Source organism: Solanum dulcamara, chromosome 3, assembly GCF_947179165.1.
Source record: "Solanum dulcamara chromosome 3, daSolDulc1.2, whole genome shotgun sequence".
Classification (NCBI taxonomy): Eukaryota; Viridiplantae; Streptophyta; class Magnoliopsida; order Solanales; family Solanaceae; genus Solanum; species Solanum dulcamara.
Genome location: NC_077239.1, coordinates 19,317,786 through 19,331,790, shown reverse-complemented (window position 1 = coordinate 19,331,790; position 14,005 = coordinate 19,317,786). Strand labels below are relative to the sequence as shown.

The following is a 14,005-nucleotide window of genomic DNA, read 5'->3' as shown; positions in this document are numbered from 1 at the left end:
TCCTTTTCTCTGTCTTTCTTGGCTGTGTAGGTACCTGTAGACATGCAATATATCAGCCAACAATTGGAGGGACACTCAAGTATGTTTCATGGTACAGCAGTGGCATAATGCAACACTTGATAACTTGGACCTTATTTTGGAGATTCAAGAATTATGCAGAGCTACAACAATGGAACCATCAAGCTGAGGTGCAGGCTGCTCTAATGGGCTTCTCTTAGCGTATTCAACATGGCTATAGCAGGGTTCCCTTAGTGGAACACCTGCAGCACTGAAGATCAACATCTTCCACATCCAACAACCTACAACTAATGGCAGATATGCACCTTTCAACAACTGAAAAGGATGATACACTTTTAATGCAGCCTCTTGTAGGTAAACTACAACAAGTATATTTTCCTTCCTTAGATTCTTTTGGTGCAGGTACAATGCAGGACTACAACATCTCTAGGAGTTCCTCTACTGTAAATATGTTTCCACAGTACAATAACTCCTTACAACCTGCAACATCTCAGTAACAACAATATCTGCAGCAGCTACATACAACAGCAACAGTCAATAAGAGTAAGATGCAACACCTGGCAACTAGGAGCTTATTTAGGAGATGTAAAAATTATGTAGGGCTACAGCACATGAACCAACAATTGGAGTACTCTTCTTTCTTGTTCAATTTGTATAGGTACACTAAGCAGTTGCATCAATTGAGTTATCCAACACCTTACAACAAATTCAAGTACTGCAGCAGACTACATCAACTGATCCTGAAGCTGCAAACATTATCCAAAGAGCTGCAACATGCTATATTCAATGCCAACTGCAACACCCTTATCTCTATAATTCAGCATTTGCAGAACTCAAGAACCACCCATACCTTAATCCACCAAGGAGCTGTACATTTCAAAAATACAATAACCAATACCAGGAGCAGTCAACAACTTGCCATAGTCACCACAATTACAACATTGGAATTTTCAGATACCACCAACATGCAACAACTTGCAGCAACTGACACCAACCACAACATCTTCCAATGTTTCTACTGTGTAGCACTCTTGGAGGTCCTCTTCTTGTTTGCTTGTTTGTGTAGGTACACTACACAGCTAAAGTATCCAAGAATAAGATCCCCAATATCCATCTCCCTACAATAATTACAGAGCTACAGCAATATAGCAGACATACAACACACCATCCAACACTTGGATTTCCTTTCCTCCTTTGCCTCTTTATGCAAGATTTCTGCAGAATGGCAGCAGCAACAACATTTCAGGAAGGTCCCCAACTACAAAAACTCTGCTATACATAGTTGCAGTTTCCAACAGAAGCTAAAGTATCCAATCTGTTGCAATCAACAGGAATAACTCACAACAACAACTAGTTCTTATTTGTTATGTTTGATATGGTGAGTCCTTCAATAACATACAATGTCTAAACCTCCAAGAACAAACAAAAAGGACTACAAAGTTCTATAACTTGGACAAACTCGGTATGATAAGACTAGGAAGGACAGAGATGAAAGAACGACTTTGATCTATGGAAACTAGAAGTTTCGTATACTTGTTCTTCTTCACTTTAGTTATGTATAAAATGTAGCTTATTTGAATAGGACTAGTGTAGGTTCTTTTGTGTACTCACATGGAAGAGGAGAGTCTCCCTCATTTATGGTTTTTCTTAGTCACATTGTATCGAGAGGAGTCCTCTCATAGGTTTATCACTTTGTCTAGTATTTAGAAGGCACTTTATAGCATCGGGGATGAGTTAGCCGACCTTACTAGGTTAGCTAACTTATGAACCACCTCAAGTTCAGAGGTAAGTTTTATGTCCCCCTCCTTGTCTTTTAATTTTTATGTATGCTAAGGCTTGGGGGTGCTGCTCAACCCCTGACTATGCACGAGAGATGGGAGCCTCATGTAGGGTCTGTTCCCATAAAAAAAAGTCTATGGGATCATATGGATGCTTGTCCCTATTTTGACTCTTGTATTAGGAATCACAATATGTGTACCAGTTATTATTTTGTTAGAAAGAGAAATATCTACAGGAATACAACAACGTATCAAACCTAAATATGCTGCCCCTTTAGGAATTCTTCAAGCTCTAGAAGATGGGACAAAACTACTTTTGAAAAAGAACCTTATTCCATCTACAAGATATAGTCATTTATACAGTATCGGACCATCCATAGCAGTAATATCTATTTTTTTAAGTTATTCAGCAATTCCTTTTGGTGATCACCTTCTTCTAGCCAATTTTAGTGTTGGTATTTTTTATGGATTGCCATTTCAAGTACTGCTCCCGTTGGACTTCTTATGTCGGGGTATGGATCAAATAATAAATATTCCTTTTTAGGTGGTCTACAGGAAGCTTCTCAATCAAATAGTTATGAAATACCATTAGCTCTATGTGTGTTTTCAATATCTCTACGTGTGATTCGGTAAGACCTAAAATTTCTCCAAATTCTTTTCTTTCTAGAAACAATGATAAAAAGATTTGATTGACTATATATATTTTTATTTTTCTTCAGCATTTAAGTTGATGAACTAAACAACATAGTTATATGAGTGAAAGAAAATAGCTTCTAAATTTACAATATAAAGGTTGAGTCTCATTTCCTATGTACAAGAATCAAATGGTGAAAAAAGTAAACATAAGGAATAGAGATTGTTTACCCCAAGATTCGTTAATTGTCATGATAGCTTGAAGCGGGTTCAGAAGATCAACTATATGGAGTTTTTACTGTCTATTACCATAGAAGGATTTCCACAATGATAGGTTTTCTTGCAAGACAAAATGAGTGGATGGTTAGGAGACTAAGATACACAAAGGATTAGTAATTGAGATTATGTAAGTTATAAAAAAGGAGATTTCTGTACGTAAAAGGAATTCAAATTGGGGCTTTACATTCGTAGAAATGATCAAGAAGTACTCCCCATGATTCTGATCCAGAGTATGTTCTTATCCACTCAGTAAGTAAATAACTATCAAGAACGAAGTAATCTTTTACTTTGGTTAAAGGCCCTTTTTCTGAGAAAGGAGAATAGGAATGAAATAAAATAAATTGAAATTGAAAGAAAAGAATCTAATTGAAAAAGCAAAAAGGAGGGATGGCTTTTTTTGTTTCCTTTTTTTTGTTTTTATTCTTTCCTATAATTCAATTTTAATTTCTATTTAGAGAGAGAAATTGTTTGTCATGATTCATGAACTAATGGACTCTCTAATTTTTTTTCGTAATTAAAAATTCGAGGTTGAAATGTCTCTATGATACTTCTCTAAAGCACATTTTTTTATTTTATTTAATGATAAGGTTATTAATCAACAAACCAAAATTCAAATTCTTAAAAGATGAGATAAATTCAGAAGCACTTATTTATTAGTTTTAAATATAGCAAAAAGAATTCCATTGGTCTAATTTGGGACCCTAGGATAGATTTTGACTCTATATGACAAACATATCAAGATAAAGAATAGGAAAGGTCCCTTAGATTGTGACCTCTGAGGAGTCGTATGAGATGAAACTCTCACGTACGGTTCTGTCATAGCGATGGGCATAGTGATGTTATCATCGACTATAATTATCTAACAGTTCAAGTGCAGTTGATGTAGTGGAAGCGCATTCAAAATATGCTTTTTGGGGGTGGAATTTGTGGCGTCAACCCATTAGGTTTATCGTTGTTCTAATTTCTTCTCTCGTCGAGTGTGAAAGATTACCTTTTAATTTACCGAAAGCAGAAGAAGAATTAGTAGCAGGGTATCAAACCGAATATTCAGGTATCAAATTTGGTTTATTTTACATTGCTTCATAGCTGAATCTACTAGTTTCTTCATTATTTGTAACAGTTCTTTACTTGGGAGGTTGGAATCTTTCTATTCCGTACATATTTGTTGCTGAGTTATTTATCATAAATAAAAGGGGTAAAGTCTTTGGAACACTAATTGGTATCTTTATCACATTAGCCAAAAATTATTTGGTTTTGTTCATTCTTATTGAAACAAGATGGACTTTACCAAGGCTGAGAATGGACCAACTATTAAATCTTGGGTGGAAATTTCTTTTACCGATTTCTCTAGGTAATCTATTATTGACAACCTCGTCCCAACTTCTTTCACCGTAAAAGACCACAATATCCTAGATTCATGACTTGTCTCAAACAAGAGAAAAAACAAGCATAAAATATTTTTTTATAGATATTCAACATATGCTCCCTATGATAACTGAATTCATAAATTATGGTCAACAAACAATATGAGCTGCCAGATACATCGGCCAAAGTTTCATGATTACCCTGTCCCACGCAAATCGTTTAGCTATAACTATTCAATACCCCTATGAAAAATTGATCACATCAGAATGTTTCAGAGGCCGAATACACTTTGAATTTGATAAATGCATTGCTTGTGAAGTATGTGTGCGTATATGTCGTATAGATTTATCCATTGTTGATTGGATGTTGGAAATTGATATTCAAAAGAACCATTACTTAATTATAGTATTGATTTTGGAATTTGTTTATCAATGACCGAAGAATATGAACTTTCTACTTATGATCATCATGAATTGAATTATAATCAAATCACTTTGGGTCACTTACCAATGTCAGTAATTGATGATTACACAATTCCAACAATTTCGAATTTACCTCAAATAAACAATGAATAAACCCTTAATTAGATTAAAAAAATTACGAATTACGAAGGATTAGTTCGGATCTAAAACAATGAGATTTTTGCTTGGGCAATTCAAACTAGTGGTTGCTTAATGAGCCTCCTAGCTTAATTTAGATTGAAAACAAAAATGATTTCAATATTCTATAGTATAATAGTAATGGTTTCAAAGTAGATAAATGATATAAAAAATAGATAGGTTAAAACTAATCTTTCGATGAATAAAGAATGTATAGTGGTCCAATAAAATAAAAGAATTTACATCAATTCATACCCATTAGAATTTCATTCAATTAACAATTTCAAACTATCATAAAAATAGAAAAACAACTTTTTTCCTGGTCAGGTCAATAAAGTCATGAAATTCTTCGTTTTTGATTTTTTTTTATAAAAAATGGATTTATCTGAACCAATACATGATTTTCTTTTAGTCTTTCTAGGATCGGGTCTTATATTAGGGGGTCTAGGAGTGGTATTATTTCCTAATCCAATTTATTTGGCCTTTTCCTTGGGATTGGTTCTTGTTTGTACATCGTTATTCTATATTCATCCAACTCCTATTTTGTAGCTGCTGTGCAGCTACTTATTTACGTAGGAGCTATAAGTGTTTTAATTATTTTTGTTGTGATGTTCATGAATGGTTCAGAATATTACAAGGATTTTCATCTTTGGACCGTAGGAGATGGAATTACTTCGATGGTTTGTATAACTCTTTTTATTTCACTAATTACTACTATTTCAGATACCTCATGGTATGGGATTATTTGGACTACAAGATCAAACCAGATTATAGAGCAGGATTTTCTAAGTAATAGTCAACAAATTGGAATTCATTTATCAACAGATCTTTTTCTCTCATTTGAACTTATTTAAATAATCCTTTTAGTTTCTTTAATAGGTGCAATTGTTGTAGCTCTTCAATAAAAAATTTCTATTAAAAATTGGAATTCAAATAAAATTTTGTTCTATCTTATCACATTCATTTTTCTTCAATTCTATTTGAATTCTAGCTTGATAAATAGAAAAACTTTAGGTCAATCTAGTACCAATATATTTCTTTGTTCCATACTTGTTATATACTAGTCAATTAAATTAGTTGAATTGTTGTTCATATTGAAAGGAGTAGAGATTGATAAGGAGTTGTTTAATGATTCTCAAACATGTACTTATTTTGAGTGCCTATTTATTTTCTATCGGTATCTATGGATTGATCACAAGTCGAAATATGGTTAGAGCCCTTATGTCTCTTGAACATATAGTGAATGCGGTTAATATAAATTTTGTAATATTTTCTGATTTTTTTGATAATCGTCAATTACAAGGAGCATTTTCTCAATTTTTATTATAGCTATTGCAGCCGCTGAAGCAACCGTTAGACTAGCTATTGTTTTATTAATTTACCATAATAGAAAATCAACTCGTATCAACCAATCAAATTTGTTGAATAATTAATATTAATCATCTAGATTCTAATATTGAGAAATCTATTTTAATTAGCATGTTTACTATGTAAGGTATGATCTTGTTTGCAAAACATATGAAATCAAAGTATTTTGGCCTTTCTCATATCTCATAAACCAATCCAGAAAGGGGTTGATTAAAAAATTATGATAACTCATTGATTCATCTGGTATCTAAATATATAATTTGTTTCTAAGTTTACTAGATCGAAAATTTAGAACATTCAAAAATGTATAGACCCAATGCCACATTCAGTAAAGATTTATGATACGTGTATATGATGTACTCAATGTGTCCGAGCCTTCCCTACCGATGTATTAGAAATGATACCTTGGGAAGGTTGTAAGGCTAAACAAATTGCTTCTGCTCCAAGAACAGAGGACTGTGTTGGTTGTAAGAGATGTGAATCCGCCTATCCAACAGATTTCTTGAACGTCCGAGTTTATTTATGGCATGTAACAACTTGCAGTATGGGTCTAGCTTATTGATACATTTGAGAAAACTCTACTTGAATTTATTTAATTTTTTACCGACAAACCTGTTCTCGAAAATCAAAATATTTTAAGCACGGTTTTTTTTGGTCCAAGTGTATCTTATCTTTACTATGAATTTTTTTTCCTTGGTTAACAATAATTTTCGTTTTTCTTATATTTGCGGGTTCTTTAATCTTCTTTCTTCCCCATAAAGGAAATAGGGTAATTCAGTGGTATACCATATGTATATGTATTTTAGAACTCCTTCTAACAACTTATGAATTTTGTTTTCATTTCCAATCGGATGATCCATTAATCCAACTAGTAGAGGATTATAAATGGATAGATTTATTTGATTTCAATTGGAGATTAGGAATAGATGGACTTTCTATAGGAACCATTTTATTAACAAGATTTATCACTACTTTAGCGACTTTAGTGGCTTGGCCAGTTACTCGAGATTCTAGGTTATTCCATTTTCTCATGTTAGCAATGTACAATGGTCAAATTGGATCATTTTCATCTCAGGACCTTTACTTTTTTTCATTATGTGGGAGTTATAATTAATTCCTATTTATCTACTTCTATCCATGTGGGGAGGAAAGAAACGTCTGTACTCAGCTACAAAATTTATTTTGTACACGGCCAGGGGTTCTATTTTTCTCTTAATGGAAGTTTTGGGTATTGCTTTATATGGTTCTAATGAACAAACATTAAATTTTGAAACATCAATTAATCAGTCATATCCTGTGGTTTTAAAAATAATCTTCTATATTGGATTTTGTATTGCTTTTACTTTCAAATCGCCCATTATCCCCCTACACACATGGTTACCAGATATCCATGAAGAAGAACATTACAGTACTTGTATGCTTCTAGACGGAATCTTATTAAAAATGGGAGAGTATGGATTAATTTGAATCAATATGGAATCATTACCTCATGCCCATTCTATATTTTCTCTTTGGTTGATGATAATAGGTACAATACAAATAATCTATGCAGCTTCAACATCTCTTGGACAAAGTAATTTTTAAAAAATAATAGCCTATTCCTCTGTCTCTCATATGGGTTTCATAATTATAAGAATTAGTTCTCTAACTAATACGGGACTTAATGGAGCCCTTTTACAAATAATCTCTCATGGATTTATTGGTGTTGAACTTTTTTTCTTAGCGGGAACGATTTATGATAGAATCAGCCTTGTTTATCTTGACGAAATGGGCGGAATAGCTAGTCCAATGCCAAAAATGTTCACGATGTTCAGTATCTTTTCGATGGCTTCCCTTGCATTACCAGGTATGAGTGGTTTTGTTGTCGAATTGATAGTATTTTTTGGAATAATTACCAGCCACAAATATCTTTTAATTCCAAAACTACTAATTACTTTTTTAATGGAAATTGGAATTATATTAACTCCTATTTATTCATTATTTATGCCACGCTAGATGTTCTATGGATACAAGCCATTTAACATTCCGAAGGATTCTTTTTTTAATTCTGGACCGCAAGAGTTATTTCTTTCGATGTCCATCTTTTTACCCGTAATAGGTATTGGTATATACCCCAATTTGGTTCTTTCATTAGAAGTTGACAAGGTCGAAGTTATTCTATCTAATATTTTTTATAGATAATTGGATGACTGAAATAAAAAAAAACCTATGTTTATTTTTAAAAACATTCTTGGACAATGAAAAAAAGAAGACTTTTTTTCTTCTATTAACTTAAGAATTAAGTAAAAAGAATGAAATTAAACTAATATGGTAGAAAATCGTGTGAATCATCAATACAATATTTGATTCACACGGTCCGCATGCTGGTTCATACAATGCATCGCCCACTCTTGTATTTGTAATAACTTGTCTTGAATTCAATTAAATGTTGATGGAAAAGAACAAAACTATGTAACCCTATTCCTAATAGATTGACCCCAAAATAGCATATTCAAATTATAAGAAATCCTATAGACACTACAATTGCAGAATTTGCCCACCACAAATTTCTATTTGTTCTAGTATGTAAATAAATTACAAATACGATCCAAGTAATAAATGCCCATGTTTTTTTTGGGTCCCAATTCCAATATGACCCCAGGCTTCTTTAGCCCAGACCTCTCCCAAAAGGATTCCTATGGTTAAAAAAGTAAATCCTAAACTAATAACTCGATAACTCTAATAATCCAATTGTTGAATCAATTGGGATCTGTAATAATTTTTAGCAAAAAAAAAGAAGTATTTTCTAAAACATTTTCACCCAAGAAAAATGACTCGTTTAAAAAACTACTGGTCTTATAATAAAAGCTTTCTATTTTTTAAAAATGTAATCACTAGAAGTGATACTGATAATAACGATCCACATAAAATGGTTGCATAGCCCAATAGCATCATACTTAGTGCATTATTAACCACTCAGATTGAAGACAAGGTAGTAATATTCCAAATTGGTGTATTTCAGTTAAAATACCTGAAGTAGCAAAGCCTTGGGTCAAAATAGCACTTGGTCCAGTTATTTTACTTAAAATTAAAACATTTTTTTGAAATACGGAATTATATGAATAAGGGAGAAACTCCATGAAAGGAAAATTAATGATTCATATACATCGCTTAGTGGGAAATGTCCTGAAGAAATCCAACGAGTAACTAATAATCCTGTTATATAGAAAAAACAAGTAACTATTATGCCCTTTTCTAACGAATCGTATAGTTTTACAATTTCATCGACTAAAAAGTTTATCAAATGAATTGTAATTACAATTAAAATGATCGAAAAGGAAATGTGAGTTAATATATGCTCTAAGGTTGAAAATATCATAAAAATCTTTAAAAAGAAGAGTCCCTTAATTACATAATTATAAAATAGAAATCGGAAATTGAATTCATTATAAGATCTATTTATCCTCTTTAGAAGATGGTATGCCTCCACTCGGACTCGAACCGAGATGCATTAGCACTGCTTCCTAAGAGAAGCGTGTCTACCAATTTCACCATAGCGGCCTGTCTTGAACTCATAATACCCTATGAATATGCAATCGTCAAGATTCAGTAAGCTATTTTAGTTTAGTAATGATTCAAATGGATCAATAACAATAAAAGGTTTTCAAATAGGAATTTGAGGTTGAAGGTTCATTATTTTTGATTTGAGTTTAGAGTCTTAGTTTTTTTTTACTTAACCTGGGACTTTCCTATATTTTATACTTTCCTCGAATTCAACTCTTATAACTAAATCGTTCTATACTCAATTAAGGAATAGAGTTAAAAAAGTTTTTGTTTTCATTGTTTAAGCAGCAATTTCTTATTTTTTTAAAAGAAATCTAAAATAAAACAAAAAAGGGATTTTGACGACAAAATAGAATGAAAAAAAACCATTTTGCATCGCTCAAAATTCACAATTAGTCATACATATTTTCATTAAGCAATTTTCTCTGTTGGGTTAAGGTAAAGATATACATGGGGTCTATATAATAATTCAGAGAAAATAAAAAGTTAGAAAGTTCGACAAAACAAAAAGGTTTCAAAATAGAATCAATTAATTTCAATGAGTTCTTAACTTTCATTAAACATTTTTATATACGTTCTTCTATAGATATGCAAATATAGAATTTTATTTTAATTTTATTCTGCAAATAGGTCGATGGGGAAAATAAAACTCCCCACCTTGGAATAGAAATGATCTTTATTCTTTTGTCAACAAAAAAGTTATTATTCAGTGAATAGTAAATAGAGGATTTCCTAATTCTATAATTTTCTATATCAATCAGAAAAGCGAATAGAGTTCCATTACATATGGATTGGTAAGCTAATCAATATCAAATATGAAAGGGAAATCGTTAAATTATTCAATTAGATAATAATTGAATAATTTAAGAATAATTGAATTATTTTTTCAAGTTGATTCAACTTATTCTAACGCTTTATTACTTATTTATTTTGATTTGGCGTACAAAAAAACTTTTTAAATTTCCGGTAGAAAGAGATTACGCTAACGAAAATGCCTTTAATGCTACCCAATACCCCTTCCTTTTCAATTTTATTTATGAATACACTTTTTGATGTCGAAGTGCGTTTTCTTGGAACTGCCATTTAGAAATTAAAAAATTACTCATTGTTATTGTTGGATGTGAATGACATCTATTGTTCAGAAAGAATTCTTTTTACTACTATTTATTTTCGAGCTATTAGTGTCCTTCAATAAAACATTATCGAGATAGGCAAAAGATGTGTGAAAATTGCTGAATATTGGAAATAAAAACGGAAGGCCAATATGTGTTTTTTCAATTTTTTCTATTTCATAAAACATTCATAATCGTAAAAAATAAAAGGTTCTCTATTGACAGGTATCTTTATTTCATAATTTCACATTCTTTTTTTTAATTCATAAAATCTATACTATAGAATTTTCTAATAGGTTGTTCCATAGAAATGAAAAAAGAAAATTAGTTGAACTTAATAAAAATCAAAAATAAAATAAAGAATCCCTAAAATATTCGATTTCTATTTATGGTTCCATATTTCATTTACGTGCAATAAAATACCTTGAAAGGTTTAAAGATAAGAAAGGCATTTTTACTTTAGTAAATTAAAAACTTGAATTCCCGTTCGATTCACTAGTCAAACTTGAATAAACAAATAGGTTTATTTCAAAGGAGACTAGTAATTAATCCCTTTCATATCATTTGAACAATTGTATGTTCATGATTTTAATAGTTGAAGTATTTAGCAAAGACTCATAATAATTAAGAATAGAAAACTCTTTTTAAGTTTTAAATTAGTTTAAGTTAGTCCATATTTTTACTTTTTAGTGACTCCTTTCAAAAGAGGTAAGATCCAGTGAATCGGAACTAATTAAATAAGAATTCAAAACTTTTTTATGGAACAGACATATGAATATGCGTGGATCAAACATTTCATTCTACTTCCGGTCCCTATGTTAATAGGAGCGAGACTTATTCTTTTTCCAACGGCAACAAAAAGTTTTCGCCGTATGTGAGCTTTTCAGAGTGTTTTATTATTAAGAATAGTCATGATTTTTTAAATCTACCAGTCTATTAAGTAAATAATAGCACTTCTTTTTATCAATATGTATGGTCTTGGATCATCAATAATGATTTTTCTTTAGACTTCGGATACTTGATCGACCCACTTACTTCTAATATGTTAATATTAATCACTACTGTTGAAATTATGGTTCTTATTTATAGTGATAATTATATGGCTCATGATCACGACTATTGGAGATATTTTTTCTTATATGAGTTTTTTCAGTACTTCCATGATGGGATTAGTTACTAGTTCGAAGTTGATACAAATTTATTCTTTTTGGGAATTGGTTGGGCTGTTTTCCTATCTATTAATAGGATTTTGGTTTACACAACCTGTTGCAGCAAATGCTTGTCAAAAAGCATTTGTAAATAATCGTGTAGGGGATTATTGTTTATTATTAGGAATTTAAGGTTTTTATTGGATAACGGGGAGTTTCGAATTTAGGGATTTATTCGAAATATTCAATAACTTGATTTATAATAATGAGGTCAATTTTTTATTTGTTATGTTATGTGCAATTATCTTATTTGCTGGTACAGTTGCTAAATCCGCCAAATTCCCCCTTCATGTATGGTTACCTGATGCCATGGAGGGGCCTACTCCTATTTTGGCTCTTATACATGCTGCTACTATGGTAGCGGCGAGAATTTTTCTTGTAGCTCGACTTCTTCCTCTTTTTAAAGTTATACCTTACATAATGTATTTGATGTAGGTTATACGAATAATAACAGTATTATTAGGAGCAACTTTAGCTCTTGCTCATAAAGACATTAAGAGAGGTTTAGCCTATTCTGCAATGTCTCAATTGGGCTGTATGATGTTAGCTCTAGGTATGGGGTCTTATAAAAGTGCTTTATTTCATTTGATTACTCATGCTTATTCCAAAGCATTATTATTTTTACGATTCGGATCCACTATTCATTCAATGGAAACTATTGTTGGATATTCTCCAGCTAAAAGCCAGAATATGGGTCTCATAGGAGGTTTAAGAAAACATGTACCAATTACCAAAATCACATTTTTAGTAGGTACACTTTCTCTTTGTGGTATTCCACCTCTTTCTTGTTTATGCTCCAAAGATGAAATTCTTAATTATAGTTGCTTATATGCTTAATGAGCATAAACCGGTTTCTTCCTATAATATGAATCGGGCAATACTATGTTATTCTGCATAATATATCGATATGAACATCATGGGTTGTCCTGTAATAAAACCAGTTATTGCTGATACCTTCTACTCGGTTCTGTGTTCCATAACCACAGCTCGGAGAAGGAAGAGATAGGAGGGCCCTATAATAAATGTGGTCATAAATCCATAATAGAGTCCGACCACAATGACCAAATTGATTATCTTCATGCATAAGGATACTAGATTACCTAGTAGAAAAGATTGAAAAATCATCACAAACCTCCATTAATTCTTTTCTATTGCCATTTCTAGATTATTATATGATGATTTTTGAACTTTTCATATATAGAAAAGAAATAGAAAGAGATATATTAGAAATGACATCTGTTATGTCAATGACACCAAAGGGATATTAAATAAATGAAATTGGGATATTGATGGAATATAATCAAATAGAGCGACTTTGACGTTCCCTTTGAAATGAGGCATGTAAGGGAGCCACTACAAAGAAGTTCAGGGAGTTATGAAGGAAGCTTCAAGCACATATTGGTCATGGATTGGGTACCAGAATTGAACTCTATGATATCGAATCTCCTGCTGTTCCTCAGTAGATCAGTGGTAGAGCGGTCGACTGTTAATCGATTGGTCATAGGTTTGAATACTACTTGGGAAGATTTGACTTATTCTGAATTCTTTAATTCAGAATAAAGGGGCTCGCTTTGCCCGTTAAGCGTAGGTTACCCATTCCCCATCTTTTGTTTCTTTTGCATTCTATCTCATTGTATCACATTTTGTTTTGCGAGATTAGAAAATCACCATCAATACCTCAGTCTAGGTCCGAGATAATCTTTACTTCATAGACCTAGGGCTATTTACAACAAGCCAATTAAGAAGTCTCAAATGTACTAGCACTGCATCTTTGATGCAGTCATCGATTCTTCCGAGAGGTCACAATTGCCGTGAGCAAAGATATTAATGATGAGGAAGGGATTTTTGTTATGCTACTAATAATTGCTCTGCTATTCTGCCCAAACTTGGCTGAGGAAGAGTTACGAGGAGTAAAACAAAAAAATATGCCAAGAAAGCTACTATGTGTTATGATTCCCCCATTCACGATAAATAAAAAGATAAAAAGAAAAGACATTCCATTTTGACAAAAGACCCACACCCAATTTCAATATCTTTTGGTTGTCTATCTCGATCATGATTTTCCAACCCTAGAGGGAAAGGTACTTCTCTTTTGGGCTAGT

The 14,005-nt window shown here is 32.0% G+C and overlaps 1 protein-coding gene across 1 annotated transcript; it reads left to right on the top strand.

Annotated features, from left to right (window-relative positions):
* The first annotated feature begins 7,807 nt into the window (after positions 1-7,807).
* On the top strand, positions 7,808-13,718 carry LOC129883496 (NAD(P)H-quinone oxidoreductase subunit 5, chloroplastic-like). The gene is made up of 4 exons (XM_055958149.1): positions 7,808-7,886; positions 12,166-12,260; positions 12,339-12,456; positions 13,684-13,718. Exons 1-4 carry the CDS (start codon positions 7,808-7,810, stop codon positions 13,716-13,718), a joined length of 327 nt encoding a protein of 108 aa, XP_055814124.1.
* Positions 13,719-14,005: the final 287 nt, after the last annotated feature.